General features: G+C 38.2%; 1 protein-coding gene across 1 annotated transcript in view; it reads right to left on the reverse strand.

Annotated features, from left to right (window-relative positions):
- The window catches only part of ttc27 (tetratricopeptide repeat domain 27), a 47505-nt gene that overhangs the window by 17936 nt on the left and 16704 nt on the right, over nucleotides 1-12865 (reverse strand). Inside the window, exons 9-12 of the mRNA XM_054600581.1 lie at nucleotides 11247-11313; nucleotides 6416-6529; nucleotides 4620-4715; nucleotides 2043-2165 (exon numbers count right to left, since the gene is read on the reverse strand). Coding sequence (XP_054456556.1) covers nucleotides 2043-2165; nucleotides 4620-4715; nucleotides 6416-6529; nucleotides 11247-11313 — 400 coding nt within the window. The remainder of the gene's footprint in view (nucleotides 1-2042; nucleotides 2166-4619; nucleotides 4716-6415; nucleotides 6530-11246; nucleotides 11314-12865) is intronic.

Genomic DNA, 12865 nt, shown 5'->3' on the forward strand with positions numbered 1-12865 from the left:
ATACATCAAGATCCTCCTCATAATGATATAATAATGGTGATAAACCATGGTTATATAAGCTATCAGTAGCATTCCTGTCAGCTAGAACCCATCTGGTTATTCACTTCTGGCCTCTCTTATTAACAAGACTCTTTCACTGTTTGTTTTTAGCAAAACTCTCTGTAAACTCCCAGGAGACTGGTACTTACCACGGTCAAAGTCAACCAGATCACATTTTCATGTTTGGTCTGAACTTAAACTCTTACCATGTCTGCATGCATTTATACACTGAGTTGCTGTTTTTATACATTAATTGGCTGTTTAGGCATTTGCTTGTTAAGCAGGTTTACCAGTGAGTGCCACCTAAAATGAGGCAACTGAGTGTCCGGTCAGACCTTCATCCAACCTTCAAAAGCTGCCTCTGTGCTGTCCACAATGCGCTGGCGCTTAACGGATGTGGGCTCTTATTCTCTGTAACATCCCTCATCCCCTTTTTTTCTCTACACAGGGCTGACATAGTGTTGACCGTGGCACAGGCAGTGCTTCCCTACCTTATTATGCATGGCATTGTAGCGGAAATCAACCAAGACATTATAAATCTCAGTGTCAATGAGCTATCAACTTCCTTCAGGAACTTCTCTCATGACCTATAAGGGCACTAAGTGGTAGACCTCTGTTATTACACTGTGCCTGGACTATCTGAAGATACGACTTGGGGTAACTCTTGGGGTGACTCCATGTTTTATGACCACACCTTTCTGGGTTTTATGAGCATTCACATTCCTGAGGACAAAGAGAAGCATCCAATTATAATAAACAAGTTAAAGAAACCTTTACTTGATATTTTAGTTCTAGTCATAGTAAATTCCTATATTTTATAATCTGTATTAAAACATCTGAGTTTATAAAGTTATGGATCGCTCCCTCGTGGTTCTGCCGGTTCTGCCTCTTCTCTGGTATTCAGTTCCGGCCAGTACGGCCCTCCTGTGCCGTCTAATGTGCTATGCAGCTCTGACCTGAGATGCACCAACGTGCTGAAGATTAATTCCAGCAACTATTGAGAGGAACACACTCTTAAACTGGCAAAGATGCCCTTTTGACCCCTGCTGCTACAAAGGGGGGTGAAGAGACAACTCATCCTCGTGCTGAGAGAGATGAAGACGAGGAAGAACAGTTCAAGCCGAACCTCAACGAAGAAGACACCAGATTACGAAGATATCAGAGAAAGCTGAATCAACTGCCACTGAGCGAGAGATGGAAGAGTGTGATTCAACAAATTACAATCATCCAACCAGATGCAGAGACCTTCAGAGGAACAGCCGCCATTCCATGCAGCTTTACCTCCAATCTGTCCATCAGAGGCGTCAGGTGAAACAATACCATTCACAGATGTAAACGAGTTTGATGCTCCTAGGCCAAGTAAATTTAAGTCACGTTATAAAATAATCTTAGATATAAATATCTTAGACCAAAAGATCTAAATTAGATTTAACTTAAACTAATATAAAGATGCTTCAGAATCTTCCCTGGTGCTTCTCAAACTCTCTCTCTCGCTGCTGAACGGTGCCTAAATCAGTCAAACTAAATTTTAATGTAAAACGTCAATCGACGAAGTTAATCTATCGGTCAATGATATGAGTCACTGATTCTACCTGGTCACATTCAGTCCTTTTCATTAGTTGTGGTTCATTATTCTGATTAATTGATTAATATCACATTTTGAAGTTTTCCCTATTTTTCCAAAATAGGGTGGCGTCCATCTTAAGTTCTATGTCAAATTCTGTTGGGTAAACTAATGGTGGTAAGTTCGAGTACCATCGTTCTTTTATACTAATTTAAGGGTTTCTTAATAATAATTGAGTTATTTAAACTAGTTACATATCCTGATATTAATTACTTATTTATTAAATCTGCTACCAGCAACAACGCTACAGCATATACACTTTTTGTAGTGGTGTATGTTGTCTGCTTGGGGACCTTTGTGTGTGTGTGTGTGTGTGTGTGTGTGTGTGTGTGTGTGTGTGTGTGTGTGTGTGTGTGTGTGTGTGTGTGTGTGTGTGTACCTTGCCATGTTGGCCCAGCCTCTCATAGCAGATTACTACATCTTCCCAGAGCTCTAGCTTTTCATAAATGAGCAGAGCTGAACTGGTACAGCCGAGGTCCGTCAGTAGGGTGGCCAGCTGTTTCTGTAGAGCAGGAGAGAACAAGACTGAGAGGCTATGCAGTGTTGTCAACATGTGCACAGTAAAAATGATAACATACTGATGTTTAGCACAGATATTGTTTACCTTGTTCACCATCTTAGTTAAGCGTGTAAGCATGCATGTTAAGCATACGGCTTAGAATGATGATGGAAAATCATCAGTTTCCAGGTATCTGGTCATAAATCATTGATCGCCAAATTAATTACAATTCATCCTGAGGGGGACATGAAAGTCTATACAAAATTTCATTACAATCCATCTTATACTTGTTGAGATATTACAGTCTGGACCAACCTTGTCTTCCCTGAAATCACAACACTGGTGTCTTAAAGTATTGACTATGAAATACTGACCTGTACTGTATGTTTGAAAGTTGTCTTTCATACCACTGATGAGTGTTGCCTGGTCAGCAGTGATGTAACATATACTTCACTATGTGATGTGTAGTTATACGCCTGAAATGTGCAAAACCAAAAGTAGTGCATAACTTATATAAATGCCTTCACTCCAAAGGCATTAAAATGGAATAGTTTTTCATAAAATCAAATTATGACACAGAAAAAACAGAACCCCAACTCCAACCATAAATAGGCCTCCGGTGCTTTGTCACATGCAGGCCATGGTTCCCCAGTGTGGGAGAAATGCATCACAGCACCTGCTGCAATCATCTGCCTCAACCCGCTTTCAAGTCCTCAGGCCGCAATATAAACTCTTCAATTCCAGCTTTATTGCAGTTATTAGATGCCACCTGGGTGATGTCTCCTCCCCCACTGATCCTCCCCTTCTCCAACACTCCTCTTACAATCTCTTGGACAAGTCTAAATCTATATTATATTACCATATTATTGCTTATTCTACTAACTGTTTTTCCAATTCTATTCTGCCTCCTATCATGGGAGTGTTAAGAGTGTCTAATGTTTGTCTTCAAACATCTTATGATGCTTGTTGGTTCAGCAAATGTGTCACACCATGTCATTAGTGCAGTTTTTTGGTGGTTCCTGTGATACCCATATCCCACTCCCTCAGAGTTGTCACCCTCTGCAAAACTAATAACTGAAAAATTAACATTTTCTAACTGAAAGCAAGTCAGACAGACTGTAATTGACCCAACAGTAATTACTTACACAGTAACAGGCAGAACATACTGTCTTTTTCCAAATGAAATGGGCAAAGCGTCATGCTTTGGTTTTCTCCACGTTGAGGCAGAGCAGAAAGAGCACCAGTAAGAGAGCATTAGCTAACTACGTTTTTTTAGTGAAATGGCTAAAATGGTTTGACATGAAATTTAGTATTCAAGAGGATGATTCTTATGACTTTTCCCCTCACTGAATACCCAAATAACTTGTTTCCCTATTGACACCACCAAGTCAAAGTTTTCAGTTATCCAGTGAATTTCTAAACATCTACAAGATGAATTGCTACAATTTTTTTGGCCAAACGTCATGGTTCCAAGAAAATATGTTCTAAAGACATTGTCAAAGTTTAACTTACCCAGCGAATAGTTCTACATCTACAAAAGGGATTGACTTAAAATTCTGTACAGACATGCATGGTTTCCAGATGATGTATCCTAATGACATTGTTGATCACCTGACTTTTCCTCCAAAGCAACCATGACATTGGAATTGTTGGTGTTACGCCATAGAATTTGGAACAGACAAATGTTTAGTCAGTCATTTCAATAATTTTGTTAATGCTCAAATACTTGCTTAGCGAATGACATTCCCATCATCCTCAATGGTTATCAGGCTCCTCTTCTGTGGAACCAGGTTCCAATTTCAGTCCGGGGGGCAGACACACTCACCACTTTTAAGAGCAGGCTTAAGACTTTCTTTTTTGATAGCGCTTAGAGTTAGGGCTTGCTCAGGTTTATAGTTGGACTGGCTCAGCTTTATAGTTAGGGCTGGTTCAGGTTCGCCTTGGTCCAGCCCTTAGATATGCTGCTATATGCCTAGACTGCTGGGGGACTACCTAGGATACATTGAGCTCCTCTCTCCTCTTCTCTCCCTCCATCTTTATGTATACATGTCCTATTTATGCACATTACTGACTTTGCTTCTTCCCCGGAGTCCTTGTGCTTTTTCGCCTCGCAGGTTTCGTCCTGTCTCCTGCTGTGACCCGGCTGACACCCACTGCTACTACCATTATTATTATTATTATTAGTCAGATTACTATTACTATTCTCTATACCATTACTGCTCTTATCATTAGAATAATTCTTCTATATTCATTGCTGCTGTTATTATTAGTAGTCTTCATTTTTTTTCCATCATTATTCTGCTTACTACTCTTATTATATGAATAATTTATGTCATATACATTGAATGAAGCTTATTTAGGTTAGCTGCAACCCATCTTCACAGAAAAGTTAATTGAGTCCTATAATAAAAATCATTCAAATATGGAATGTGTTTTTCAAAGTAAAGTGTTTGCTACCTGGACTTCCCATCTTGGGGGGGCTTGGCAGAAGTAGAACCCCTTGAGCCGCTCGGTCACGGGACAGTTCTTATCTTCAAAATGGTCCACTATTGCCTGGAAGAGGAAAACAGAAGATGATATTCTGCACCTGGGTCTGTTATCATTTTGTTAATTTGTCCACAAAGTGATATCCCAAAGTCAGGGAGGGCTGTGTAGAACATACAATGTGGGACTAGACAAGGAATATACACTGTTGATAACTAAACCCTATAACTGAAAAATCATCCAAGAAATATACCAGTTTTCTATATATTGGGTTAATAGCCACATTTCTAATCTCAGTTTTCAGCTTTTCTACAGATTCAAATAAAAGGTAAATCATCTCATTAAAAAAAATGTAGAGACTGATGTGTCAAATAGTCAAACCAGCAGTGAATACAAGGCTATTCTGGAGATTACTACTGTTCACACTAAAAACAATCCTGCGTTAAAACAATGCAATGTGGTGGACTTGCCCAAGGTTCAGGTAAGTCATTAAATAAATTCAGGAAGACCAGTCCGAGTAAAACATCGATACGTTTGAAGGCTGATCAGATCAAGTGTTGTGTTTTTCACATTTGGCTCAGAAAATGTTCAAAACCTAAAATTAGTTTTGACACATACAACTTTTAACAACTTTGTGCCAAGCTGGTTAGAAATTCTTAAAACTGAAGATTACCTTAGTCACCTAATAGCGCTGAAATACACAGATATTGTGATTAACCATTAGTTAAAGCATACTATATATGGCATTATGTTGATTTATAGTGTATTTCATCGTACATGATATTTTCTGTTGGTATAGAAACGAGGAGAATGGAATGTGTTTCAATTATTGAACCTTTTATAGGAAAAGCACTCCAACTACATAAAGTACTTCTAAGAAAATTACATTAAGTGCTTCCAATTGTACTCTGAGTCCATAGCCTCAAGCCTGAAACTTTCGAGTAAAAAAACAGAAGAACAAGCCATGTTATATTCATTTATTTCAACATGAGTATAGCAACTGCCATCTTCCAGCCAGGGGTTTGAGTCCCATAACTTCTTCACCAGCTTTTCATTATCCCCTAATGACGTCTGTATTAAGTCTTTCACGGCCGTTATTGATCAACATCCAAAATAACATTCAGAGCCAGGTCTAGATTTGCAGCTCTTTTTAAATAAGACATCCACACATGCAGATAAGATGACTCATACAGCTAAAGCTTGAAGCCACAGTCCTAATATTCTGGACAGGGGAATCTCTATATCTATATATCTATATATATATATATATATATATAGCGGGTGAAACAAATAAATTCTCTATCACAGTGTTTTCACTGGCTGATTCACGGTAGCTGCCCTCCCTCTGCCCTTAACAGGTGTCTGAGGTTGTTCATGTTCCTGCTTATGGTTATAAGCATATAGTTTAGCTAGCATAGCTTATAGCATCTCAGGTGTTACTGCTATTTTGTTTGTACCCTTGCAAGACTGGCAACTGGTGAGAAGCAACTCAAAGTCTGACTCCAACATGCCGGTTCCATTTTAGTGGGCATATGTAACACATATCCAGTAAAGAATTCCCTGAGAGGGACTGTTATACAGTTTAAAGCACTGTCTGGAGTTTGTCTACCTTTACATTTCCATGAATGGTTAAGTTTACCTGCCTTTTATAGAAAAATACCTTTAATTCTTCATTAGAAAAAGGCAGATTGTGAATCTTTACATGTAAAAAAATGTTTCCAGTACTCTTAAGGTAAAATATAAATGCATCCCCCAACACATCTCCTTACCTGCGTTTGCATCATGGCTCTCTCGACACATCGGGAATTCCCTTTCTCCAGTTTGGTCCTGAGGCAAAGTGCTGTGACTTCTACAGCCCAGAACTTAGGCTGGTACAGAATACACTGCAGACAGACAAGGGAGGCACAAAGTGTATGAGAATCTTTTAGACCGGATCACATGGTAAAAACTTGTTTTGACCCTCCTAGCATCATATTGTACCAAATGTATTTTTATTTTTTTTACATTTCAAGCTTCTAATGAGGTTTTAGAATGAAGCTTTAATGTCTGTTATCGTATGTTAAGACTTCATCACCCCAAAAAAATAAAAGCAAACAAAATACTCAATTTAAATGAAGTGATTCATCAAAGTAAATTAGTTAGTGTTTTTTTATTTTTTATTATATAATCACTCTTTAGTGAAAATAACTCGTCAGTTTCATTAGATTGCTTTTAGACCACCCTTTAATGCAGGTGCACGTCTTTGTCACTTTGCAGTTTTTTTTATATCTATTAAGCTACAGTCAGTGCAACTTACCACTTCCTGCAAATGTTTATTTTAAAAGTACCAGTTAAGTGAGGGTTAATGCACTTTGAGTTATTGGAAGATTTATAATGTGTGCAGGAAAGATAGAGTTATTGACAGAAGCAATGCTTAACTACCACAAACTAAGACAAAGCCATTGCTGCCACTGCGTCTCCTAATGTTTTTTTCTACACGTTAATCTATACGAGGCAGTTTTATAACGTGGTTTGATTAAAGAGAATGACCATCCGTTCAGGAGACTAAAAGTTGACCCACACTGGAAAACCACCCCTCCTAAGACATACATCTTCTTAAAAAAAGAAATGTACAAGTATAGTTTTGTGATCATCAGAAAATAACAAAGATATTCACAATTTCAATACTTTTGATACAAAATTAAAAAAATGCAAATTAGTTGTTTTTTTTGTCCTTGAACCTTAATCTGCAAAATTGCATAAACCACAAAAAAAGAAAAAAAATCCAAGCTAAGAAATCATAACTTGCTTGAAATATATGATATTTGTATACTTTATTTGACAGTTGGTGCTAGTCTATCATTTGACAGTGGTTAGAGTTATGACATGTTGTCAAGATATTTTTACTTTTTGAAGCAGAGAAGGGTGACAGCCCTGCAGTGGCTTTTCTTCCAATGAAGAATGTACAATATGCTGAATTTACCATGTGAGCCGTTACAGTAGGTTTAAAGCCTTTAAGCAGCCAATATGGAAAACTCCCTGACTTTATTTGTTGAATTTTTATTTGAAAGACAAGCAGGTAAGTTTCATTGACTGTAGCTTTGAAGCAATCGCAAAAGATGGCAAAATGGAACCAATTAGAAATAATTATGGAATAAAAGTAGTATCGATGTTTTTTTTACCTGATCTTTATAAGCAACTATACTGAATTCGTTTTTTTTATTTCCATCATTTGTGCCTTTGCAATTACAAGCATCAACAGTTAATACAAGCATTAACAGTATAATGTTTTGGGACAAAAATGTGTGATGTGCAAGTGCACTTGCACAATATTGTCCTAATAAAATTGAGACATACTTGATATTACTTAAACTGCTTTAAATTTGAAAACAATGACATGTCAATGATGCAATAACATACTCTACAAAAATAAAGTAGAAGGCTGGACTGAGCATAGATTTATCGCTAAACACAAGTCAGGGTAACAAATTAACCTTCATAGGGTCTTATACATTTTTCCTGACTTGGCATTTCCAAAATCCATATTTTTCTTTTAAAGAAGACATGTAGCTTCAGCTCAGTCTTGATTTATGAGCCAACCATGCTGTGGAGGGGGATCAGGAATATGCTGTATTGTAATGCCTAACTGTCTTAAGGTGGAAGCTGGACATAGGTGGGGTCACAACATCCTCTGTTTGACCTCCAGCAGCTGGTGGTTTGATCAGCTGTATTAACCCATGCCTTTGTTGACTGAAGCCTCTGACTGACTCTACTACCTCTTTTCTTTAACGGGATCAGAAGAAAATCCACCAATGTTTGGTAATCAGGTGTTGCCTTAGGAGATGACATAACCTGATTCATTTTCATGAGTAACTTTAGGGCTGGGCGATATGGCCAAAATCTTCTATCCTGATAAAGGTTATTTCATATCTCAATAACAATACACATCACAATATAGCATATTTTCTGGTAATTCAATTAATGAATAGTCTATTTTCGTATACTCCTGTGTGAATGAAATACTGGACAAATAATAAATACAGAGTATGTTCTCATTTTATAAAGACCTTAATATATATCAACAACTGTACATTCGTTATAATTATGAATAATTATTATTTTGGGGTTTGCATGGCTTCTCCATTGATTATTTTATTCAACCGTAGCCGCTGTATGTGGTACAACAGATATAATGTTCCTACATAATTAGCCACAAACAAACAATGTGTCATTGCATTTCTGTGTACCACAGTCAGTAGATTGTTTAGGGGAAGAAGAAAAAAAAAAAAAGCATGTTGCCGTTAAATGACAGATAGCCTGAACTCCATAGTATACGTGCAGTGGAGACCGGCGTGTGGCAAACTTTGGAAAAAGATGGTTTTCTTGTCCATGTCTGACTTACTTAGGAGCTCTTCTAGTTGTGTTTGAGTCTGAGACCCTTCTCGCATGATAGCAAAACGGTAGTTCTCTCCAGCTTCGCTCCAACATTCAAGGATCATATAATATGTCAGGTGATCACAGACATATTAGCTCCAGAAGGTCCTCAAGGGAAGTGAAATATTGTTCCGATGAAGACAGCTAGACATGTGACAACCATCTAACCAGCCTGCAGATTCCTGGATCTACATGTAGGCTGGGAAGATGCCTGCTCACAGAGCCAGCAGCCACATGCAGATTTTCCATCCAAGCTCACTGTTCAAACTGATCTCCCAGCCCATCATTTGGATAGCATCATTAGCTGATATATGAATAATAAGACAAGCTAGAATGAACAGAACCCAGATCATAGGAATTGGGATAAGGCATAGGTTCAGGAAAGAGTTTTTTTCAGCTTAACAGTTATTCTGAGATGACCTGAACAGCACCATGAGTCCTTTTGAATAAAAGTGTTATTTTATATGCACTATTTTTACTAAGAAGTTCTTGCACATCAAAAGTTGGACTTAAACAGGCTCTATTATGCTATTTTCCGGGTGCATATTTTTATCTCAAGTTACAGTTACAACATGTTTACATGCGTTAATGCTCATAATCTGCCTTGTTTTTCTCATCCTGGCTGTCCTGCAGCACCTCTTCTCACCCTCTCTCTGAAACGCTTCGTTGTAGCACTTGCTCCTCCCACCAGAAAGCAAAGTCTGCCCTGATTGGTCAGCTAGCCCGCTCTGTTACGATAGGTCAACATTTCACATTTCAAAAAACTCTTCCTCCGGATATTCAGCTGCGTCTCTCTCTTTTGTTGTTTTAGGGCCAAACTAGCCGGAAGAAGTTTTACATCACTTCCGTAACATTATGAGGTCATAATGTTACGGAAGTGAAGGAGAGAATTCAATGGAGCCGTTTCAGGCAGCTCAGGAGTAATTTTATTTTGAAAAGACGCTGACAGGAGCAAAACTGACAATAGAGGGGTAGGTAAAGCATCTAGTTTTGCAGCTTTGTTCCACGGACTAAGCTGTGTTATGTGCCGTATTGGTGTCCCTGTTGTGATTCATGGTGTGTATGGTGGGACTTGGACCAGACAGGCACAGTATTCTGCTACTGAGTATGCAAGGGCGAATGCTTAGCTTCACTGTGTAGGGACTCCCCATTTTGAGCCTACAAGCTTACAAATCCGGTTGTGTCGTGTCCTTTGCTGCCGTTTCTTTCAGATGCTTCTTGAAGGACAGGGTCCAGTGAAGGGGCACTCCCAGATAAGTGACCTTTGACAGAATCCTGGATACAGCCAACATATAAACTGCTCTTTCATGCAAGGCCTACTTGCTATCATGACATTAGAGAAAATGATGCATGATTCATTATGAATAATAAACATGTCAAACCATTCCTGCTTCAGGACCTCAGAGCTAACCCCCTTCACTTTATCCAGCAGTTGAGAATCAAGATGTTGGGAACTTCTTTCTTGAGGAGGTGCAGTGTTTAATCACTGATGAACTGAAACCTAGACTGTACATCTACTAACAGATGAAACCTTACTGTTAATTTCTTATTTACTCCGATTGCCAACACCTGCCTGCTCTAAGCTCATCCACCGCCACACTCTCGCTCAACGACGTACTGTTACTCTTACACCAAGTTGATATGTGAACATTTGGATTGCACTTAAACCAGGCCGTGGCCATTTTCATTCATATAGTCATACAGTATATAAGTTGTTTTCTTCATCATCTTCTCTGATCCGCATATGTTGCGTGGGGCGGGGGGCACAGTGTGTGCATGTGAAGCCCACAGGGCAAAGTGTTTCCAACCTTGTGGTTGGTTGAGATTGTGTATCATAGAAATATATTTTTAAATCAAAGCCTCTGCGATTTAAAAATTGTATTCTATTACATAACGATGTTGGTCTGAATTTGTTAATTGGTCAGCCATAGTTAAAATTCATATATTGTTCAAAGTATAGGGGCTTTGGGATTTTAATAAAAGTGAGTGATGTTCAAAGAAAAGAGTCATCAACGGACACATCATTGCAATTTAATGTATGACTTCTCATTTAAAGGGCAAAACTGTAAATTAGAAATGCACAGAAATCTGTTACATCACGTATTTCTGACTTAGTTTTACGGGCAATAGGACAAAAACAGGGCATCCGTAACTACAGTGTCACACAAACAAAAATCAATTACTTACCGATGTGAAGGCCAGGAGTTCCTCTTCAGTCAGTTTGTGGACAGGGTTATTCTTCTGGAAGTCAGTGCTGCAAGACAACACTCTTGGTCAACAGTATACATTATGAAACAAGACTAAGAGTCTACAGCTATGTTAGCAGCTCCGTGAAGCTGTATGCTACAGTCAGCATGCTAACATGATCAAAATGCCAATGCTGAACACTGATATTTAGCAGGTATAATGTTTGCCATGTTCAACATTTAGCATGTTAGCATGCTAACATTTGCTAATTCCTAATAAACACAAAGTACAGCTGAGACCAAGGGGGCTTTCATTAAAATTGCATGTAGACTATTTGTTCCCAATTAAAGTATTTGGCCAATGGATGTTTATTGCAAAAAAATTATTTTTACAAGATAACATTTGAATACATCCACAACGTTGTACTTTACCTTGGCCCAACACCCATTTTTACTATTTAGAGCTTGAACGTAGTAAAATGTAACTAAATGGACCCTCCGTACATCAACTGTTAGCTCTATTATTAGCAGGACTGTGCTAAGCAGAGACCCTGTGATGTTGGCAGAAGAGCCGTTCACTGCGATTAATCTGAGCAGCATGCACGGTCATGAATTTCATTATAATAGGTCTATGTGTATGATTATGTTGTATGCTGTTAGCTCAGTTATTTAGCCAAGAGAACTGTGCTGCCAACCGCTGGTAAGAGGAGAGCCAAGTTAACTTTAAATAACGTAGCAAAGGAACTGTACAGATCACGGATCGACAATTGTTCGTTTCATCACTACTTTTAAAGCACGTCTGGTTCTGGCTAAGATATATAGCAGAAATGTTGACCCTGAGTGAAACAGCTGGCAGCCTTATATCCTCGGTTGGGGCCCTTCTGGCTGTTAAATAGACATGACTCAAAACTAAAGATGACTTTTTTTTTGCGATCAGGGCCCCTCGACATTGGAATAAACCTGCCTGAGGAGATAAGGCTTGCAACATCAGTGATGCTATAAATCACATCTTTAAACAGATTTGTAAAGATTGGCTTTTATGTGATGTCTTTTTTAAAATTTGTTATGATTTTTTTAATCATATTATGTCAGCAGAATAATTACAGAATTTAAGTTTTTAATAATCATCAATTAATAAATATAATTTAAAAAAATCTGCAAAAAAAGAATATTTTCTTAGAAGTGCGTTACGATGAAATATATTAAGCCTTGATGGAATCATTGTTGAAGTATATCGTTAAATTTAAGAGCATGTGCTGCCAGAAAGTCAGGCTTTGTCTTAAAGAGGTTGACTTCCTTCCAGATTTAAGGATTTGGATTACAGGGACATTATGTGCATAACCAGTCTATCTTTCAATTATTTTTTAACAAAGTATTAAAATTCCGGCAGCTTTATTACAATACAAGCAGTTTACTAAGTCCTTTTCATACCATTCACACTTTACACCCCTTAACACCATAGTGTATATAAGAAGGGGATGTAGTCATATGAGGAGCCGTATAGGCCATTATTCAAATTACCTTGCACATACATATGAAATGGCCCCCACATTCTTAACTGAATCTCTTACACATACATAAAAAGGTCTTACATATGCTTTATGTGTGTAAGAGGTTTAA

The sequence above is a fragment of the Anoplopoma fimbria genome, chromosome 6, assembly GCF_027596085.1.
Source record: "Anoplopoma fimbria isolate UVic2021 breed Golden Eagle Sablefish chromosome 6, Afim_UVic_2022, whole genome shotgun sequence".
NCBI lineage: Eukaryota > Metazoa > Chordata > Actinopteri > Perciformes > Anoplopomatidae > Anoplopoma > Anoplopoma fimbria.